Source organism: Hypanus sabinus, chromosome 5, assembly GCF_030144855.1.
Source record: "Hypanus sabinus isolate sHypSab1 chromosome 5, sHypSab1.hap1, whole genome shotgun sequence".
In the NCBI taxonomy this organism is placed as follows: Eukaryota; Metazoa; Chordata; class Chondrichthyes; order Myliobatiformes; family Dasyatidae; genus Hypanus; species Hypanus sabinus.
This window is the reverse complement of record NC_082710.1, coordinates 635,637-658,720: the sequence shown is the minus strand read 5'-3', so window position 1 is coordinate 658,720 and position 23,084 is coordinate 635,637. Positions and strand designations below refer to the sequence as shown.

General features: G+C 43.3%; 1 protein-coding gene across 9 annotated transcripts in view; it reads right to left on the bottom strand.

Annotated features, from left to right (window-relative positions):
• The window catches only part of LOC132393875 (transmembrane protease serine 11C-like), a 141,529-nt gene that overhangs the window by 69,736 nt on the left and 48,709 nt on the right, over positions 1 to 23,084 (bottom strand). For all 9 annotated transcript variants that reach the window (XM_059969275.1, XM_059969274.1, XM_059969278.1 and 6 more), the window contains one exon: positions 8,541 to 8,579. In XM_059969275.1, coding sequence (XP_059825258.1) covers positions 8,541 to 8,579 — 39 coding nt within the window. The remainder of the gene's footprint in view (positions 1 to 8,540; positions 8,580 to 23,084) is intronic.

Below are 23,084 nucleotides of genomic sequence, written 5' to 3'. Positions count from 1 at the left end.
TGTTTTTTTTTCTCCATGAGCCTCAGTGGAAAAAGCCTGCTTGCATTCACACAATCTGTACCCATCATAATTTTATACACTTCTATCAAATCATCCCTCATTCTCCTATGCTCCTGTGAATAAAGTCCTAACCTATTCAACCTTTCTCTGTATCTCAGTTTCTCAAATCCCGGCAACATCCTTGTAAACCTTCTCTGCACTCTTTCAACCTTATTATTATCCTTCCTGTAATTAGGTGACCAAAATTGCACGCAATACTCTAAATTTGGTCTCACCAATGTCTTATACAACCTCACCATTACATTCTAACTCTTATATTCAATACTTTGATTTATAAAGGCCAATGTAGCAAAAGCTCTCTTTACAACCCTATCTACTTGTGATGCCACTTTTAGGGAATTATGTATCTGTACTCCCAGATCCCACTGTTCTACTGCACTCCTCAGTGTCCTACCATTTATCTTGTATGTTTTACCTTGGTTTGACCTTCCGAAGGGCAATACCTCACACTTGTCCGCTTTAAACTCCATCTGCCATTTTTCAGCCCATTCCTCCAACTGGTCCAAATCCCTCTGCAGGCTTTGAAAACCTTCATCACCGTCCACAACACCTCCAATCTTTGTATCCTATCAATGTCCCACTGTAACCTCTGACAGCCCTCCACACTAGCAGTTCCATTAACACTCAAGAAGCTTGACACCATCCAGAACAAGGCAGCCCACTTAATTGTTACCCCCTCCACAAGCATCCAATCCCTCTACCATCAACGAACAGTTGCAGCAGTGGGTACTATCTACAAGATGCACTGCAACAATACATGGAAGTTCCTAAGGCAGCACCTCTAGACCCACAATCACTACCATCTAGAAGGATGAGAACAGCAGATACCTGGGAATACCTCCACTAGGAAATCCCCCTCCAAGTCACTCGCCATCCTGACTTGGAAACATATCACTGTTCCTTCTTTGTTGCTGGGTCAAAATCATGGAATTCCCTCCCTAACAGCACTGTGGGTATATCTACACCTCAGGGACTGCAGCTGTTCAAGAAGGCAGCTCATCAACACCTTCTCAAGGGCAACTAGGGATGGGCAATAAATACTGGCTTAGTTGCTGACACCTACATCCTGTAAATGAATAAATAAAAAATATATATTGTGCATTATGCTGTTAATTTGTTAATGAATTGACATGCGTGAGAGTGAGGGCTGCAGAAAAGATGAGCAACTGAGCTGTTCAAGAGTGAGGAGGGAAGAGAAGACAGTGGGGTAAAAGCAGTTCTTGAGCCTGATGGTACCTATTTTTGTATCTTCTGCCCAATGGGAGAGGAGTGAAGAGAGAATGTCTGCAGTGGGAAGTGGTCTTTGGTAAAGATTGACGGGGGCATGATAAATGACAAATTTGTTTAACCCCCTGAGGAAGGAGAGGTGTCGTTGAGCTGCCTTTGCTGTGATAGACAATAGACAATAGGTGCAGAAGTAGACCATTCGGCCCCTCGAGTCTGCACCGCCATTCTGAGATCATGGCTGATCATTCACTATCAATACCCAGTCCCTGCCTTGTCCCCATATCCCTTGATTCCCCTATCCATCAGATATCTATCCAGCTCCTTCTTGAAAGCATCCAGAGAATTGGCCTCCACCATCTTCCGAGGCAGTGCATTCCACACCTCCACAACTCTCTGGGAGAAGAAGCTCTTCCTCAACTCTGTTTTAAATAACTGACCTCTTATTCTCAATCCATGCCCTCTGGTACTGGACTCTCCCAACATCTGGAACATATTTCCTGCCTCAATCCTATAAAATCCAACATCTGGAACATATTTCCTGCCTCAATCCTATCAAATCCTTTAATTATCTTAAACGTTTCAATCAGATCCCCTCTCAATCTCCTCAATTCCAGCGTGTACAAGCCCAATCTCTCCAATCTCTCTGCGTAAGACAGCCCTGCCATCCCAGGAATCAACCTAGTGAATCTACGCTGCACTTCCTCAATTGCCAGAATGTCCTTCCTTAAACCTGGAGACCAAAACTGTAAACAATATTCCAGGTGTGGTCTCACCAGGGCCCTGTACAAATGCAAAAGAACATCCTTGCTCTTGTATTCAATTCCCCTTATAACAAAGGCCAACATTCCATTTGCCCTCTTCACTGCCTGTTGCACTTGCTCATTCACCTTCATTGACTGGTGAACTAGGACTCCTAGGTCTCTTTGCATTTCTCCCTTACCTAACTCGACACCGTTCAGACAATACTCTGCCCTCTTGTTCCAGCTTCCAAAGTGGATAACTTCACATTTATTCACATTGAATGACATCTGCCAAGTATCTGCTCACTCACTCAGCCTATCCAAGTCTCCCTGTATTCTCCTAACGTCCTCTTCGCATGTCACACTGCCACCCAGTTTAGTATCGTCAGCAAACTTGCTGATATAGTTTTCAATGCCTTCATCTAAATCATTGACATAAATCGTAAAGAGCTGTGGTCCCAATACAGAGCCCTGTGGTACCCCACTAGTCACCTCCAGCCAGTCTGAGAAACACCCATTCACTGCTACCCTTTGCTTTCTATCTGCCAACCAGTTTTCTATCCATGTTGAAACCCTGCCCCAAATGCTCTGATTTTACTCACCAATCTCCTATGTGGCACCTTATCGAATGCCTTCTGAAAATCTAGGTACACAACATCTACTGGCTTACCCTCGTCTAACATCCTTGTTACACCCTCAAAAAACTCCAACAGATTAGTCAAGCATGATTTGCCCTTGGTAAATCCTTGCTGGCTCAGCCTAATCCTATTTCTGTCATCTAGATGTGCCACTATTTCGTCCTTAATAATGGACTCAAGCATCTTCCCCACGACTGACGTTAGGCTAACAGGGCGATAGTTCTCCGTTTTCTCCTTCCCTCCCTTCTTGGAAAGTGGGACAACATTAGCCACTCTCCAATCTTCAGGAACTGATCCTGAATCTAAGGAACATTGGAAAATGATTACCAATGCATCCGCAATTTCCTGAGCCACCTCTTTTAGAACCCTCGGATGCAGACCATCTGGACCCGGGGATTTATTAGCCTTCAGTCCTACCAGTCTACTCATCACAGTTTCTTTCCTAATGTCAATCTGTCTCAAATCCTCTGATATCTTATGACCCTGGCCCATCCATACATCTGGGAGATTGCTTGTGTCCTCCCTGGTGAAGACAGATCTAAAGTATGCATTAAATTCTGTTGCCATTTCCCTGTTTCCCATAACAATTTCTCCCAATTCATTCTTCAAGGGGCCAACATTGTTCTTAACTATCTTCTTTCTCTTCACATAGCTAAAAAAGCTTTTGCTATCCCCTTTTATATTCCTGGCTGGACTGAGCTCATACCTGATTTTTTCTCTCCGTATTGCTTTTTTAGTTAAGATCTGCTGTTCCTTAAAACTTTCCCAATCATCTATACATGACTGGACTAGGATGGGCTATTGATGATATTCACCACTAGAAATTTGAAGCTCTTAATCTCAGCACCATTGACGTAGACGGGAGCATATACAACTGCCCCCCTTCCTGAAGTCAATAAGCAGCTATTTTGATTCCTGTCATTGAAGGAAAGGTTGTTGTCATGAGACAAAAGTTATTTCCCATGGTAGAGGAGTCTTGGACAGGAGGGCACGACTTCAGGATTGAAGGATGTCCATTTAGAACAAAGATGCGGAGAAAGTACTTTAGTTAGAGGGTGGTAAATCTGTGGAATTTGTTGCCACGAGCAGCTGTGAAGGCCAAGTTACTGGGTGCATTTAAGGCAGAGATAGATAGGTTCTTGGTTATCCAGGACATCAAAGGGTATGGGGAGAAGGCAGGGGAGTGGGAATGACTGGAAGAATTGAATCAGCCCATGATTGAATGGCAGAGGAGATGTGATGGGCAGAATGGCCTACTTCTGGTGCTATATCTTATGGTCTTATGGACACCATGCCACTAAGTTCTCCATCTTCTTCCTGTACTCTGACTCATCATTATTTGAGATATGACCTGCTACGACAGTTACATCTGCAAACTTGTAGATGGAGTCAGAGTAGAATTTGGCCACACAGTCAGGAGTGTACAGAGAGTAGAGCAGGGAGAATGAGGACACCAATGTTTATAATAATTGTGACAGAGGTATCGTTGCCTATCCTTACTGATTACAGTCTGTTGGTCACGAAGTGAAAGATCCAATTGCAGAGGAGGTGTTGACTCCCAGGATCTAACGTAGGAAAATGAGTTTGCTTCAGCAGGAAAGTTCAAAGGAAATGTTCAAGGCAAGTTCTTAGGCTCTTAGGTTAATGAATATGCAGGGATGGAAGGGTAGGGTTGTGTAGACAGAAGGGATAAGTTTAGTCAGCCATTTGATTACTAACTGAATTGGTTTGGCACAACATTGTGGGCCTGTTTTGTTTTGTGTTATTTGTTATGTGTTACATTCAGTGTAGTTTCCATTTGTATTAGTTTACAACATAACTATATTGAATTAGTAAGTTTTTATTAACAACAGAATCTACACCTTTGAATTGTCTTTCAGAAGTTCTATATGAAAAGACTTACAGCAGTTTAACATGGAATTTATACCCCAATACAGTCTGATTCTGTAGATACTGCCAGTCTGAGAGGCGGACAGGTCTGCAAGCCTAAAATTGGTGCAGAAGCAGAGCCGAGGAGTCAGATATCAGGAAGAGCCGTGGTAGTAGGGGACTCCATAGTAAGAGGTACGGAAAGGGGTTTCTGCGGCAACAGGCGAGATTTAAGGATGGTGTGTTGCCTCCCTGGTGCTGGATCCAGGACATCACGGACCAATTGCAGGGAATCCTCAAGGGTGAAGGTGAACAGCTGGATGTGATAGTACATGTCAGCACAAATGACATTGGGAAGAAGAGGAAGGACATTCTGCAGCCGGACTTCAGAGAACTCGGAAGAAGGCTGAAAAGCAGGACTTCCAGGGTGGTTATCTCTGGTTTGCTTCCAGTTCCTCGTGCTGGAGAGGGCAGGAACAGGGAGATAATGGATCTGAATGTGTGGCTAAGGAACTGGTGCAGGAAGCAAGGATTTACATTCTTGGACCATTGGGATCTGTTTTGGGGTAGGGATAAATTGTACAAAAGGGACGTATTGCACCTTAATAGGTGGGGGACCAGCATTCTGGCAGACAGGTTTGCCACTGCAACACAGATGTGTTTAAACTAAGTAGTGGGGGGAGGGGAAGAACGGGAAATATAAGGATGGAGTTAAAGGGAAAGTGAAAATAAGAAAAGTTAAAAAGGACAACAGAATCAATGGAGTAGAAAGCTCAAGAAGAGATCATACAGTACAGACAAGTGAAATAGGAATTGATATGAAAGGAGAGGGGAGTAACAAATTAAAAGTATTATATATGAATGCACGAAGTATAAGGAATAAAGTAGATGAGCTTGAGGCTCAGTTGGAAATTGGCAAGTACAATGTTGTGGGAATAACAGAGACATGGCTTCAAGCGGACAGGGCCTGGGAAATGAATATTCAAGGATACACATCTTATCGAAAGGACAGACTGACTGGCAGAGGGGGTGGGGTGGCTCTGTTGGTGAGGAATGATATTCAGTCCCTTGCGAGGGGGGACATAGAATCAGGGGATGTAGAGTCAGTATGGATAGAACTGAGAAATTCTAAGGGTAGAAAGACCCTAATGGGAGTTATCTACAGGCCCCCAAACAGCAGTCTGGATGTAGGGTGTAAGTTGAATGAAGAGTTAAAATTAGCATGTCGCAAAGGTAATGATACTGTTGTCATGGGGGATTTCAACATGCAGGTAGACTAGGAGAATCAGAATGGTACTGGACCCCAAGAAAGGGAATTTGTGGAGTGTCTCCAAGATGGATTCTTAGAACAGCTTGTACTGGAGCCTACCAGGGAGAAGGCAATTCTAGATTTAGTGTTGTGCAATGAACTGGATTTGTTCAGGGACCTCGAGGTAAAGGAACCATTAGGAGGTCGTGACCATAATATGATATGTTTTAACCTACAATTTGAGAAGAAGAAGGGAAAATCGGATGTGTCAGTTGAACACAGGGAGCTATGGAGCTATGAGGGAGGAGCTGGCCAAAGTTCAATGGAACAATACCCTAGCAGGGAAGACAGTGGAACAACAATGGCAGGTATTTCTGGGAATAATGCAGAAGGTACAGGATCGGTTCATTCCAAAGAGGAAGAAAGAGCCTAAGGGGAGTAAGAGGCAGCCGTGGCTGACGAGGGAAGTAAAGGGCAGTATAAAAATCGGAGAGAAGAAGTATAACATAGCAAAGATGAGTGGGAAACTGGAGGACTGGGAAGCTTTTAAAGAGCAACTGAAGATAACAAAAAAGGCAATACACCAAGAAAAATGAGGTACGAAGGTAAACAAGCCAAGAATATAAAGGAGGATAGTAAAAGCTTCTTTAGGTATGTGAATAGCAAAAAAATAGTTAAGACCAAACTTGGGCCATTGAAGACAGAAATGGGTGAATTTATTATGGGGAACAAGGAAATGACACATGAGTTGAACAGGTACTTTGGATCTGTCTTCATTAGGGAAGACACAAACAATCTCCCAGATGTAATAGTGGCCAAAGGAACTAGGGTAAAGGATGAACTGAAGGAAATTTATATTAGACAACAAATGGTGTTGGATAGACTGTTGAGTCTGAAGGCTGATAAGTCCCCAGGACCTGATGGTCTGCATCCCAGGGTACTTAAAGAGGTGGCTCTAGAAATTGTGGACGCATTGGTAATCAATTTCCAATGTTCTATGTATTCAGGAACAGTTCCTGCTGATTGGAGGGTGGCTAATGTTGTCCCACTTTTTAAGAAAGGAGAGAGAGAGAAAACAGGGAATTATAGACCAGTTAGTCTGACGTCAGTGCTGGATTCAATTATAAAAGAGGAAATTATGACTCATTTGGATAGCAGTAGAAGGATCAGTCCGAGTCAGCATGGATTTATGAAGGGAAAATCATGCTTGACTAATCTTCTGGAGTTTTCTGAGGATGAAACTATGAAAATGGACAAGGGAGAGCGAGTGGATGTAGTGTACCTGGACTTCCGGAAAGCTTTTGATAAAGTCCCACATAGGAGATTAGTGGGAAAAATTAGGGCACATGGTATTGGGGGCAGAGTACTGACAAGGATTGAAAATTAGCTGGATGACAGGAAACAAAGAGTGGTGATTAACGGGTCCCTTTCGGAATGGCAGGCTGTGACCAGTGGGGTACCGCAAGGTTCGGTGCTGGGACCGCAGCTGTTTACAATATACATTAATGATTTAGATGAAGGGATTAAAAGTAACATCATCAAATTTGCTGATGACACAAAGCTGGGTGGCAGTGTGAAATGTCAGGAGGATGTTATGAGAATGCAGGGTGACTTGGACAGGTTGGGTGAGTGGGCAAATGTATGGCAGATGCAGTTTAATGTGGATAAATGTGAGGTTATCCACTTTGGTGGCAATAACAGGAAGGCAGATTACTATCTAAATGGAGTTGTGTTAGGAAAGGGGGGGAGTACAACGAGATCTAGGTGTTCTTGTACATTTGTCAATGAAAGCAAGCATGCAGGTACAGCAGGCAATGAAGAAAGCTAATGGCATGCTGGCCTTTATAACAAGAGGAATTGAGTATAGGAGTAAATAGGTCCTTCTGCAGCTGTACAGGGCCCTGGTGAGTCCCCACCTGGAGTACTGTGTGCAGTTTTGGTCTCCAAATTTGAGGAGGGACATTCTTGCTATTGAGGGAGTGCAGCGTAGGTTCACAAGGTTAATTCCCGGAATGGTGGGACTGTCATATGTTGAAAGATTGGAGCTACTGGGATAGTATACACTGGAATTTAGAAGGATGAGAGGGATCTGATTGAAACATATAAGATTATTAAGGGATTGGACACACTGGAGGCAGGAAGCATGTTCCCGCTGATGGGTGAGTCCAGAAATAGAGACCACAGTTTAAGAATAAGGGGTAGGCCATTTAGAACAGAGATGCGAAAAAACTTTTTCGCCCAGGGAGTGGTGGATATGTGGAATGCTCTGCCCCAGAAGGCAGTGGAGGCCAAGTCTCTGGATGCATTCAAGAGAGAGTTAGATAGAGCTCTTATAGATAGCGGGGTCAAGGGATATGGAGAGAGGGCAGGAACGGGGTACTGATTGTGTATGATCAGCCATGATCACAGTGAATGGCGGTGCTGGCTAGAAGGGCTGAATGGCCTACTCCTGCACCTACTGTCTATTGTCTATTAACAGTTTTTCTTGTGAATTGAGTGACAGAAGGTTCAGTTAAAAAGCAAAGTGAATAAAGAAACAAGCAAATACTCAGATTCAGATTCATTTATTTAACATGCACAGTAACAACAGTGTCAACATAACGCACTCATAATGTTCAGCAGAACAAAACAAACAGAAAAACAGTAACAAAACAACAAGCTTTTTTCCTTCCTTCCACTCATGCACACACCCACCCACTAATACACAGTCCTCAGGTACAGAAATCACCATTAAAAGATTCAAAGTCACCAACTCACCTTTAATAAAAAGGGCATCTGCTTCTGCCTTACTAATTTCTGAAATAAATAAAGATGCAAAAGGTCATTATTACTGACAATTTGGAAATCTACAGACTTACATGGTTAATGATAACATCACCATGACATTAGATATTGCTTAGACCCCATCTTGATTCCTTGTTATGCTACATCAGTTACTGTACAAAGAACTTCTAAGGGGCAAAAAGTCGATTGCACACATGGTCAATTTTCAGGTACTATCTCAAAGTTCAAAATAACTTTATTATCAAAGTACTTGTGCGTTACCATTTACAACCCTGAGATTCTTTTTCTTCTGAGGGATCACAGTAAATACAAGAAACACAATTGAATCAATGAAAGACCACATCCAACAGAACCTGAATGACTCAACACATAATCTCATCGACTGGACATGGAAATTGTCAAATGTTGTACAGCAGCACACTCAAAATGCTGGAGGAACTCAGCAAGTCAGGCAGCATCTATGGAAAAGAGCACACAATCAACATTCTGGGCCGAGACCCTTTTTCATAGAGCTGTATAGAGTTCTCAATGGAAGTGTTCTCTTTATGCCCTTCTTTACATGATTCACCTCCTCATACAATGCTTGGAAGGCACATAGATAACATCTACTACTGTATAATATTTGGAAAGGCAACATTGCCAAACGGTGTTAGCTAATGCAGGAACTGATGCTGGAACCTTCACTCTGTTAATACATGTGAATGTCTTAGATGAAACTGTAATAAGCAACACGTACAACACGCTGGAGGAGCTCAGCAGGTCGGGCAGCATCTGTGGAAATGAGCAGTCAACGTTTCAGGCCGAGACCCTTCGTCAGGACTGAAGAGGGAGGGGGCAGGGGCCCTATAAAAAGGTGGTGGGGGAGGGTGGAATGTGCCAGGTGAAAAACCAATCAGAGGAAAGATCAAGGGGTTGGGGAGGGGATAGGCAGGAAAGGTGAAGAAGGAATGTAAGGGAAAAGCACTATGGGTAGTAGAAGAAGGCGGAATCATGGGAGAGGTGATAGGCAGGAGGAGGAGGCAGAGTGAAATTGGGATGGGGGGAGGGGGAAGGAATTACTCCTTACATTCCTTCTTCACCTTTCCTGCCTATCCTCTCCCTGCTTCCCCTCCCCACCCCTTAATCTTTCCTCTTACTGGTTTTTCACCTGACACCTACCAGTCTTCTCCTTCCCACCCTCCCCCCACCTTCTTTATAGGGCCCCTGCTGCCTCCCTCTTCAATCCTGATGAAGGGTCACGGCCCGAAACATTAACTGCTTGTTTCCACGGATGCTGCCCGGCCTGCTGAGTTCCTCCAGCATGTTGTATGTGTTGCTTTGACCCCAGCATCTGCAGTGTACTTTGTGTTTATGAAACTGTAATAAGGTGGGCTGATCAATAAATTTGCTGATGCAAGAATTGTAGAACATAGAATAGTACAACACATTACAGGCTCTTCAGCCCACAATGTTGTGCTGACCCTCAAACCCTGCCTCACATATAACCCCCCCACCTTAAATTCCTTCATATACTTGTCTAGTAGTCTCTTAAACTTCACTAGTGTATCTGCCTCCACCACTGACGCAGACAGTGCATTCCACACACCAACCACTCTCTGAGTGAAAAACCTTCCTCTAATATCCCCCTTGAACTTCCCTCCCCTTACCTTAAAGCCATGTCCTCTTGTACTGAGCAGTGGTGCCCTGGGGAAGAGGCTCTGGCTGTCCACTCTGTCTATTTCTCTTAATATCTTGTACACCTCTATCATGTCTCCTCTCATCCTCCTTCTCTCCAAAGAGTAAAGCCCTAGCTCCTTTAATCTCTGATCATAATCCATACTCTCTAAACCAGGTAGCACCCTGGTAAATCTCCTCTCTACCCTTTCCAATGTTTCCACATCCTTCCTATAGTGAAGTGACCAGAACTGGACACAGTACTCTAAGTGTGGCCTAACTAGAGTTTTATAGAGCTGCAACATTACATCATGTCTCTTAAACTCTATCCCACGACTTATGAAAGCTAACAACCCATAAGCTTTCTTAACTACCCTATCTAACTGTGAGGCAACTTTCAGGGATCTGTGGACATGTACCCCTAGATCCCTCTGCTCCTCCACACTACCAAGTATCATGCCATTTACTTTGTACTCTGCCTTGGAGTTTGTCCTTCCAAAGTGTACCACCTCACACTTCTCCGGGTTGAACTCCATCTGCCACTTTTCAGCCCACTTCTGCATCCAATCAATGTCTCTCTGAAATCTTTGACAATCCTCTACACTATCTACAACACCACCAATCTTTGTGTCGTCTGCAAACTTGCCAACCCACCCTTCTACCCCCGCATCCAGGTTGTTAATAAAAATCACGAAAAGTAGAGGTCCCAGAACAGATCCTTGTGGGACACCACTAGTTCCAACCCTCCAATCTGAATGTAATTTCTCCACCACAACCCTCTGCCTTCTGCAGGCAAGCCAAATCTGAATCCACCTGGCCAAACTTCCCTGGATCCCATGCCTTCTGACTTTCTGAATAAGCCTACCGTGTGGAACCTTGTCAAATGCCTTACTAAAATCCATGTAGATCACATCCACTGCACTACCCTCATCTATATGCCTGGTCACCTCCTCAAAGAACTCTATCAGGCTTGTTAGGCATGATCTGCCCTTCACAAAACCATGCTGACTATCCCTGATCAGACCATGATTCTCTAAATGCCAATAGATCCTATCTCTAAGAATCCTGTCTCTAAGAATTGGTGTTGTAAATGGCAAAGAAGGTTATCTCAGGACATATTGGAACATAGATTGGATGAAAGTTGGACAGAGTGGTAGAAGATAGAACTTAATCTGAAATAACTGTGAGGTACTGTCAATTCTGATGTCAAATTCTGGTAGGACAACTTAGGTAAATGTCAGGGAGTGCTGATGTACAGTGAGACCTTGGGGTGCAAGCCCATAGCTCACTGAAAATATCAACACTGGTGGCTAGGGCAGTATAAAGGCTTTTGGTATGCATTCCTTCATAGGTTGAAACAACATTTTGCAACTGTACAAACAGACTTAGAACCATAGAACATTACAGCACAGAAACAGGCCTCTTGGCTATGCCTAACCATTTTTCTGCCTAGTCCCACAGACCTGCACCTGGATCATATCCCTCCATACACCTCTCATTCATGTACCTGTCCAAGTTTTTCTTAAAAGTTAAAAGTGAGCCCATTCACTGGCAGCTCATTCCACACTCCCACCACTCTCTGTGAGAAGGAGCCCCCCCTAAGTTCCCTTTAAACTTTTCTCCCTTCACCCTTAACCCATGTCCTCTGGTTTTTCTCTCCCCTAGCCTCAGTGGAAAAAGCCTGTTTGCATTAACTCTATTTATACCCATCATAATCTTACATACCTCTATCAAATCTCCCCTCATTCTTCTATGCTCCAGGGAATAAAGTCCTAACCTATTCAACCTTTCTCTGTAACTCAGTTTCTCCAGTCCCTGCAACTTGAGAGTATTGTGTGTATTTCTGATTACCAGGGTGTGTTAGCATCAGAGAGAGTACAGAAGAGATTCACTAGGATGTTGTCAGGAATGGAGAGCTGTTATAAGGAGAGATTGGATAGGTTTATTCTAATTGGAGTCTAGGAGTTTGTGGGAAAACCTGCTGAGATTTAAATAATCATATGATACATAACTCTAGGTTTTATACTCACCCTTGGAAATATAGAAGTTATGGGAAGCTGGTGCCCAGAAGCAGCTATACTGCTGTTCAGCACAGCTCCCAGAATCATTAGTGCACTGAACTGTGGTATTGAGTACCAGATGGTGATGGGTCAGTCTCTATGGAACTCAGCAAAGGGAGGGATGTGGTTTCTTCAATTTTTGTTGTTCTAAATAAATTCTTTTGAGGCAGTTTGGCACAGCCTTTCCAAAATTTGAAATAAACAAAACTCCTTCAATTACATTTTAGAAGGTTAAGGAGTTATGTCTTGTCACCAAATACTAACAAATTTCTCCAGATGTACTGTGGGAAGTATTCTAACTGGTTGCATCATTGTCTGGTATGGCAATTCAAATGTGCAAGAATGTAAGAAGCTAGATAGAGTAGCGTCTCTGTCCAATACACCACACTCTCTTCCCTGCCTTCTGTTGGTGGTATCTACAGAAGATGCTGCCTCAAGAAGGCAAAATCCATCATTAAATCTCCTCACAATCTGGATCATATCACTTTCTTGTAGCTACCATTGGGCAAGAGGTACAGAAGCCTGACTTCCTACACCATCAGTTTCAAGAACAGCTACTTCTCTTCAAACTTTTGATTCTTGAACTGATGGCAAAGCCCTAATCACCACTGCAGTTCGCCAACACATTTATCACTATGTTAAAATGGATTTATTTTCAAATTGTTTCTTTTTCTTCTTGTGAAAATTGTGTACAATTTATGTTTTTCTTGTGAAAGCTACTTATAGAGTCATAGCCATAGAGTAATAGAGTGAAGAAGTAGGTCCCTTGGCCCAACTGCTCCATGCATTCCCACATTGGCTCCATAATCTTTCTAATCCATGCACCTGTTTGACTGTCTTTTTAAAGTTGCCATTGTAACTGCCCAAACACTTCCTCTCGCAGCTTGTTCCACATATGTAGCTACCACACTTTGTGTAACAAAATTTGCCCCTTAAGTTCTTAAATCTCTATCCTTTCACCTTAAATTTATGGCCAAAAGTCATGATAGCTCAGCTTGTGAAAAGGCTGAGTGCATTCACACTACCTATGCCCCTCATGATTTTATATACCTATGTAAGATCACCTCTCAGTCTCCTGTGCTTCAAGGCAAAAGAGTAGCGAGGTCATGGACCATATCTGGTTAACAGAAGAGGAGATGTTTGCTGTCTTGAGGCAAATAGAATGGCAAATAAATGGAATAGATGGCTTTGTCGATGTTTTCTGATGATACAAAGATAGGTGGAGGGGCCGGTAGTGCTGAAGAAACAGAGAGTCTGCAGAGAGACTTTGGAACTTGGGAGTCCTCATGCAGGATACTCTTAAGGTTAACCTCCAGGTTAAGTCAGTGCTGAAGAAGGCAAATGCAATGTTGGCATTCTTTTTTGAAGGAATAGAATATAAGAGCAGGGATGTGATGTTGAGGCTCTATAAGGCACTGGTAAGACCTCACTTGGAGTATTGTGTGCAGTTTTGGGCTCCTTATTTAAGAAAGGATGTGCTGACATTGGAGAGGGTTCAGAGAAGATTCACTAGAATGATTCTGGGAATAAACGGGTTAATATATGAGGAATATTTGACCGCTCGTGGATGGTACTCCTTGGAGTTTAGAAAAATGAGGGGGGACCTCATAGAAACATTTCGAATGTTAAAAAGCATGGACAGAGTGACAATAGACAATAGACAGTAGGTGCAGGAGTAGACCATTCAGCCCTTCTAGCCAGCACCACCATTCACTGTGATCATGGCTGATCATACACAATCAGTACCCCATTCCTGCCCTCTCCCCATATCCCTTGACCCCGCTATCTATAAGAGCTCTATCTAACTCTCTCTTAAATGCATCCAGAGACTTGGCCTCCACTGCCTTCTGGGGCAGAGTATTCCACATATCCACCATGCTCTAGGTGAAAAAGTTTTTCCACATCTCTGTTCTAAATGGCCTACCCCTTATTCTTAAACTGGGGCCTCCAGTTCTGGACTCACCCATCAGCGGGAACATGCTTCCTGACTCCAGCATGTCCAATCCCTTAATAATCTTATATGTTTCAATCAGATCCCTCTCATCCTTCTAAATTCCAGTGTATTCAAGCCCAGTCGCTCCAATCTTTCAACATATGACAGTCCCACCATTCCGGGAATTAACCTTGTGAACCTACGCTGCACTCCCTCAATAGCAAGAATGTCCCTCCTCAAATTTGGAGACCAAAACTGCACACAGTACTCCAGGTGGGGACTCACCAGGGCCCTGTACAGCTGCAGAAGGACCTATTTACTCCTATACTCAATTCCTCTTGTTATAAAGGCCAGCATGCCATTAGCTTTCTTCATTGCCTGCTGTACCTGCATGCTTGCTTTCATTGACAAATGTACAAGAACACCTAGATCTCGTTGTACTCCCCCCCTTTCCTAACACAACTCCATTTAGATAGTAATCTGCCTTCCTGTTATTGCCACCAAAGTGGATAACCTCACATTTATCCACATTAAACTGCATCTGCCATACATTTGCCCACTCACCCAACCTGTCCAAGTCACCCTGCATTCTCATAACATCCTCCTGACATTTCACACTGCCACCCAGCTTTGTGTCATCAGCAAATTTGATGATGTTACTTTTAATCCCTTCATCTAAATCATTAATGTATATTGTAAACAGCTGCGGTCCCAGCACCGAACCTTGCGGTACCCCACTGGTCACAGCCTGCCATTCCGAAAGGGACCCGTTAATCACCACTCTTTGTTTCCTGTCATCCAGCTAATTTTCAATCCTTGTCAGTACTCTGCCCCCAATACCATGTGCCCTAATTTTTCCCACTAATCTCCTATGTGGGACTTTATCAAAAGCTTTCCGGAAGTCCAGGTACACTACATCCACTCGCTCTCCCTTGTCCATTTTCATAGTTTCATCCTCAGAAAACTCCAGAAGATTAGTCAAGCATGATTTTCCCTTCATAAATCCATGCTGACTCGGACTGATCCTTCTACTGCTATCCAAATGAGTCATAATTTCCTCTTTTATAATTGAATCCAGCACTGACGTCAGACTAACTGGTCTATAATTCCCTGTTTTCTCTCTCTCTCCTTTCTTAAAAAGTGGGACAACATTAGCCACCCTCCAATCAGCAGGAACTGTTCCTGAATACATAGAACATTGGAAATTGATTACCAATGCGTCCACAATTTCTAGAGCCACCTCTTTAAGTACCCTGGGATGCAGACCATCAGGTCCTGGGGACTTATCAGCCTTCAGACTCAACAGTCTATCCAACACCATTTGTTGTCTAATATAAATTTCCTTCAGTTCATCCTTTACCCTAGTTCCTTTGGCCACTATTACATCTGGGAGATTGTTTGTGTCTTCCCTAATGAAGACAGATCCAAAGTACCTGTTCAACTCATGTGTCATTTCCTTGTTCCCCATAATAAATTCACCCATTTCTGTCTTCAATGGCCCAAGTTTGGTCTTAACTATTTTTTTGCTATTCACATACCTAAAGAAGCTTTTACTATCCTCCTTTATATTCTTGGCTTGTTTACCTTCGTACCTCATTTTTCTTGGTGTATTGCCTTTTTTGTTATCTTCAGTTGCTCTTTAAAAGCTTCCCAGTCCTCCAGTTTCCCACTCATCTTTGCTATGTTATACTTCTTCTCTCCGATTTTTATACTGCCCTTTACTTCCCTCGTCAGCCACGGCTGCCTCTTACTCCCCTTAGGCTCTTTCTTCCTCTTTGGAATGAACCGATCCTGTACCTTCTGCATTATTCCCAGAAATACCTGCCATTGTTGTTCCACTGTCTTCCCTGCTAGGGTATTGTTCCATTGAACTTTGGCCAGCTCCTCCCTCATAGCTCCATAGCTCCCTGTGTTCAACTGACACATCCGATTTTCCCTTCTTCTTCTCAAATTGTAGGTTAAAACATATCATATTATGGTCACGACCTCCTAATGGTTCCTTTACCTCGAGGTCCCTGAACAAATCCAGTTCATTGCACAACACTAAATCTAGAATTGCCTTCTCCCTGGTAGGCTCCAGTACAAGCTGTTCTAAGAATCCATCTTGGAGACACTCCACAAATTCCCTTTCTTGGGGTCCAGTACCATTCTGATTCTCCTAGTCTACCTGCATGTTGAAATCCCCCATGACAACAGTATCATTACCTTTGCGACATGCTAATTTTAACTCTTCATTCAACTTACACCCTACATCCAGACTGCTGTTTGGGGGCCTGTAGATAACTCCCATTAGAGTCTTTCTACCCTTAGAATTTCTCAGTTCTATCCATACTGACTCTACATCCCCTGATTCTATGTCCCCCCTCGCAAGGGACTGAATATCATTCCTCACCAACAGAGCCACCCCACCCCCTCTGCCAGTCAGTCTGTCCTTTCGATAAGATGTGTATCCTTGAATATTCATTTCCCAGGCCCTGTCCGCTTGAAGCCATGTCTCTGTTATTCCCACAACATTGTACTTGCCAATTTCCAACTGAGCCTCAAGCTCATCTACTTTATTCCTTATACTTCGTGCATTCATATATAATACTTTTAATTTGTTACTCCCCTCTCCTTTCATATCAATTCCTATTTCACTTGTCTGTACTGTATGATCTCTTCTTGAGCGTTCTACTCCATTGATTCTGTTGTCCTTTTTAACTTTTCTTATTTTCACTTTCCCTTTAACTCCATCTTTATATTTCCAGTTCATCCCCTCACCCCCCCCCCCCACTACTTAGTTTAAACACATCAGTGTTGCAGTGGCAAACCTGTCTGCCAGAATGCTGGTCCCCCGCCTATTAAGGTGCAACCCGTCCGTTTTGTACAATTCATCCCTACCCCAAAACAGATCCCAGTGGTCCAAGAATGTAATTCCTTGCTTCCTGCACCAGTTCCTCAGCCACACAGTCAGATCCATTATCTCCCTGTTCCTGCCCTCTCCAGCACGAGGAACTGGAAGCAAACCAGAGATAACCACCCTGGAAGTCCTGCTTTTCAGCCTTCTTCCGAGTTCTCTGAAGTCCAGCTACAGAATGTCCTTCCTCTTCTTCTCATTGTCATTTGTGCCGACATGCACTACTACTTCCAGCTGTTCACCTTCACCCTTGAGGATTCCCTGCAATCTGTCCGTGATGTCCTGGATCCTAGCACCAGGGAGGCAACACACCATCCTTAAATCTCGCCTGTTGCCGCAGAAACCCCTTTCCGTACCTCTTACTAAGGAGTCCCCTACTACCACGGCTCTTTCTGATGTCTGACTCCTCGGCTCTGCTTCTGCACCAATTTTCGACTCACAGACCTGTCCGCCTCTCAGACTGGCAGTATCTTCTGACCTGACAGGTTCCAAGAGGGTGAACCTGTTTACGAGAGGTACATCCCCTGGGGTCTCCTGAATTTAAAAGCATCCTTTCCTTCCTCATCGTTGACCCCCCTTCTCTCTTCTGGTATCCTCGGTGTAACAACCTCACTGTAGGTCCTGTCCAGGAAACTCTCGTTTTCACGGATAAACCTGAGGTCATCCAGTTCTTTCTTCAGTGCTGCAACATGCTCCTTCAGAAGCTGAATCTGGACACAGTTTCCACAGCTGTAGCAGCCGGGGGCACCATCAGTGTCCCTGACCTCCCACATCATGTACGTAACACACTGAATCAGCTTAGTGGTCATGTCTTCACCCTCTCCAATTGTGCCTGGTGTAGTCTCTTCCCTCAGCCTCCTCACCAAAGACTTTCGAGCCAAAGACTAGCACTTTTCACACCAGGCCCTTCCCTCGAGTGGATGTGGCAAAGTTGTTTCCCATAGTGGGGGAGTCTAGTACGAGAGGGCATGACTTGAGGATTGAAGGGCACCCATTCAGAACAGAGGTGCGTAGAAATTTTTTTAGCCAAAGGGTGGTGAATCTATGGAATTTGTTGCCATGGGCGGCAGTGGAGGCCAAGTCATTGGGTGTATTTAAGGCAGAGATTGATAGGTACCTGAGTAGCCAGGGCATCAAAGGATGTAGTGAGAAGGCGGGGGGGGGTGGGACTAAATGGGAGAATGGATCAGCTCATGATAAAATGGTGGAGCAGACTCGATGGCCGAATGGCCAACTTCTGCTCCTTTGGCTTATGGTCTTATGGTCTAACTTAACTAAATTAGGGTTGATAAATTCCCAAGGCCTTGTGGTAGGCTAGAGCAGAAATTGCAGGGCTCAGTCAAAGATATTTAAAGTATCTTTATAAGACGTTAAGACCATAAGACAGAAGAGCAGAATTAGGCCATCTGGCCCATCGAGTCTGTTCTGTCATTTCATCATGGCTGATCTAATTTTCCTCTGTCACAGTCTCCTGCCTTCTTTTTGTATCCCTTCAAGCCCTGACAAGTCAAGAATCTATCAACTTCTGCTTTAAAAATACACAAAGACTTGGCCTCCACAGCTTACAATGGCAAATAATTCCACAGATTCACCATTCTCTGGCTAAAGAAATTCCTCCTCAACTCCATTCTAAAAGGATGCCCCACTATTCAGAGGCTGTGCCCTCTGGTCTTAGACGCACCAACCATTGGAAATATAAAACATAGAACATAGAATAGTACAGCACATTACAGGCCCTTTAGCCCACAATGTTGGCCAACCCTCAAACCCTGCCTCCCATAAAACCCCCCACCTTAAATTCCTCCATATACCTGTCTAGTAGTCTCTTAAACTTCACTAGTGTATCTGCGTCCACCACTGACTCAGGTAGTGCATTCCACAAACCAACCACTCTCAGAGTGAAAAACCTTCCTCTAATATCCCCCTTGAACTTCCCTCCCCTTACCTTAAAGCCATGTCCTCTTGTACTGAGCAGTGGTGCCCTGGGGAAGAAGCACTGGCTGTCCACTTTGTCTATTTCTCTTAATATCTTGTACATCTCTATCATGTCTCCTCTCATTCTCCTTCTCTCCAAAGAGTAAAGCCTTAGCTCCCTTAATCTCTGATCATAATCCATACTCTCTAATCCAGGCAGCATCCTGGTAAATCTCCTCTGTACCCTTTCCAATGCTTCCACATCCTTCCTATAGTGAGGTGACCAGAACTGGACACAGTACTCCAAGTGTGGCCTAACTAGAGTTTTATAGAGCTGCATCATTACATCACGTCTCTAAAAATCTATCCCACGATTTATGAAAGCTAACACCCCATAAGCTTTCTTACTTACCCTATCTACCTATGAGGCAACTTTCAGGGATCTGTGGACATGTACCCCCAGATCCCACTGCTCCTCCACACTACCAAGTATCCTGCCATTTACTTTGTACTCTGCCTTGGAGTTTGTCCTTCCAAAGTGTACCACCTCACACTTCTCTGGGTTGAATACCATCTGCCACTTCTCAGCCCACTTCTGCATCCAATCAATGTCTCTCTGCAATCTTCGACAATCCTCTACACTATCTACAACACCACCAACCTTTGTGTCATCTCCAAACTTGCCAACCCACGCTTCTACCCCCGCATCCAGGTTGTTAATAAAAATCACGAAAAGTAGAGGTCCCAGAACAGATCCTTGTGGGACACCACTAGTCACAGCCCTCCAATCTGAATATACTTCCTCCACCACGACCCTCTGCCTTCTGCAGGCAAGCCAATTCTACATGCCTGGTCACCTACTCAAAGAACTCCATCAGGCTTGTTAGGCACGATCTGCCCTTCCCAAAGCCATGCTCACTGTCCCTCATCAGACCATTGTTAAGTACTCGTGATACATGACAGTGGAGCCCTTGTCATGTGACTGGGGTTGAAGCTGTACTGGACTTGAGGTGATGGTCTTGTGATGGTGGAGTGACGTCATTTTCCCGCCAGTAGAGATCATGTGACGGGTTTTTTTTTACAGGTTATAAAAGGTAGACCCCACCCTGTGAGGGGGGGCAGTTCGTGGCTGGATTTGCCAGGTTGACTTCATGCCACTGCGTGTTTGAAGTGATGACGCAGTTTAGCTGAAGGATGAAGTTTTTATTTAACGCTAAAGTTTAAAAGGTCATTGCCAGCAGGTTCTTTATGATTCTGTTAGTTCGAGGAAATTAGTGGAGAGTGAAGATTCGAAGTTGGAAGTTAAAGATCGAGGAGAATTGCTTTCTACGGTGAAACGGGGGCGACCTTTGTTTGATCCTTATTTGGAAGAATTTCGTTGACTATCTTTGTGTTAATCCCTAGGTTTACCTAGAAAGGATTGAAGATAGTGGAGAAGGAAAGGTCAGTGCCTTTAAGCCGTTCTGTTTCGTGAATTCTTCATGGGAAGTTCGACGTCGGGGATCAGAGCAAGCGACGTGAAAGAGAACCTAAATCGTCCTATAAAGTCTCTCCTTTTAAATGGACTGTGAGCATATCGAACTTTTGGCAATACCACTTTAAAGAACTGTTTTGGAATATCACTTTACGAACTGTTTGAACAGCCGCTCAGCAGCTGTTTCCGGTTACGGTAGTGTTTGTTTACTTTTGGGGGGGTTTGTTTTCTGTGTTTAATAAACGTGTTGTTTGTTATAAGAAACCCTTGCCGATCTCATATATTTATTGTTGCCTGAACACGTAACATTAAATATGGGGGCTGAGTCCGGATTGAAACTTTTGAGTTTGAATGCTTGCTGACTTTTAAATCGGTGTTTTGGAAACGGGGATTACTCAGTTCTTTTGTTTGGCTTGTTGTGGTATTCGGCAGCAATGAATATTGATGAGTTTCTGGCTTCGCCAGCTGCGGAGTTGTTGGCGAAGGCAAAAAAAACTGAGGTGTTTGAGATAGCTAGTAGATTGCAACTTAAAGGTATTTTGCAGACTACATCTAAGGCTGTGATACAGAGAAAAATCGCGTCACACTATGTGGATTCGGGTGTTTTTGATGAATCGATTTTAGAGTCGTTTCCAATAAGTAATCTGGAGATGCAGTTGCAAATCGAACAAATGAAATTGGAGAGGTGTAAATTGGAGGCGGAACAAAAGCAGAGAGAATTTGCATATGCAACGGAGGAATTATAGTCTGGGAATCAGTCTTCTGGTTCTAAAAAAACGTTTGTTGCTAGTCAAGAAATTAAATTGGTCCCTCCATTTAGTGAAACAGAAGTGGAAAGGTATTTTCAACATTTTGAAACTATTGCTCCGATGTCAGAGTGGCCGAAAGATAAATGGTCAGTGTTGTTACAGAGTGTAATTAAAGGCAAAGCACAACAAGTTTACACAGCTTTAACAGCTGCACAAGCTCTTGATTATGATATTGTAAAGAGGCATATCTTAAACGCATATGAGTTAGTCCCAGAAGCATATAGGGAAAGATTCAGAAGTTTGAAAAAGTCTGTGGAAAAAACTTATGTGGAATTTGCCTATGATAAAGCTATGTGTTTTGAGAGATGGGTTTCTTCTAAAAATGTAAATGGGGACTATGATACATTGAGAGAGCTGATTTTAATGGAGGAATTTAAAAGAAGCATTCCTGTTGAAGTAAGGACCTACTTAAATGGGAAGGATACTGATAAATTGCAGGACTGTGCTAGATTAGCTGATGAGTATGTTTTGATCCATAAGAACAAATTTCCTCAGGGCAGAATTTTTAAGAGGAAAAATAACACAGAGACTCCAGGTAAATTTGAAATTAAATTGGAGGTTAATGAGAAAGTTGATGAGAAAGGAAAACCTGTGAAGGAAAGACAGTTTGGTCTTACTTGTAACTATTGTAAGAAGCCTGGCCATGTAATAGATAACTGTTACAAATTGAAAAAGAAAGAGAAGGAAGCAGTTCCAGATGCTTGTGTGCAACATACTGAAGCACCTGTAAAGTTACAGGGTTTGAAAAACACAAATGAGGCTTTGTTAGAGTCTGACCAAGTTAGAAAGGGATATGATCATTTTGTAACTGAAGGGTTTGTATCCTTGAAGGAAGGATCTACTCTGGTGCCAATAAAAATCCTTAGGGATACTGGTGCTTCTCAATCATTGATGTTAGACAGTGTGTTGAAGTTTGATGAAGAGTCTGATACTGGTGAGGTAAATTACATAAGAGGTGTTGGAAGTGATTTTATGCCTGTACATTTACATAAAGTAAATTTAAAGTCGGGGTTAGTTACTGGATTTGTTAAAGTAGGATTACAGCATAGCTTACCTGTGAAGGGTATTTCTTTATTGTTAGGTAATGACTTGGCAGGTGGACAAGTTTTTCCTGAAGTGCATTTGACAATGGAGTCAGAGGAACCAGAGTTGAATTCTAACACTGATTCTTCCTGTGTTGTGACTAGAGCTATGGCTAAAAAGATTGATGCGCAGAATGAGGTTGTTATTCAGGACTGTTCGACTCAGGATTCGAGTTTTGAGGATGTGTCAGAGACTTCCTTATCTTCGTTGTTTGAACAAGATTCTGGGAGTAAGTCTGACTATAAAGATTTATCTTTGTCTCGGAAGGAGATGATAGCAGAGCAGAATAGAGACCCTGAGATTATAAAATTAAGAGAGCAGGTTTTACTAGATAGTGAAATTGATAAGGTGCCAGTAGGATATTACTTGGAAAAAGGAGTGTTGATGAGGAAGTGGAGATCGCCTACAATTCCTGCAAGTGAGGATTGGAATGTTGTTTACCAGGTAGTTGTTCCAAAAGCTTATTGAAATGAGATTTTGACCTTAGCTCATAGTGTGCCTTTAGGTGGACATCAAGGGGTAAGGAAAACTGTGGACAAGATTTTAAAACATTTTTACTGGCCCGGTCTAAGAAAAGATGTGGCGATGTTTTGTAAAATGTGCCATACTTGTCAAATTGTGGGTAAACCAAATCAGTTTACACCAGTAGCTCCATTACAACCTATCCCAGCATTTGGTGAACCATTTTCTCAGAG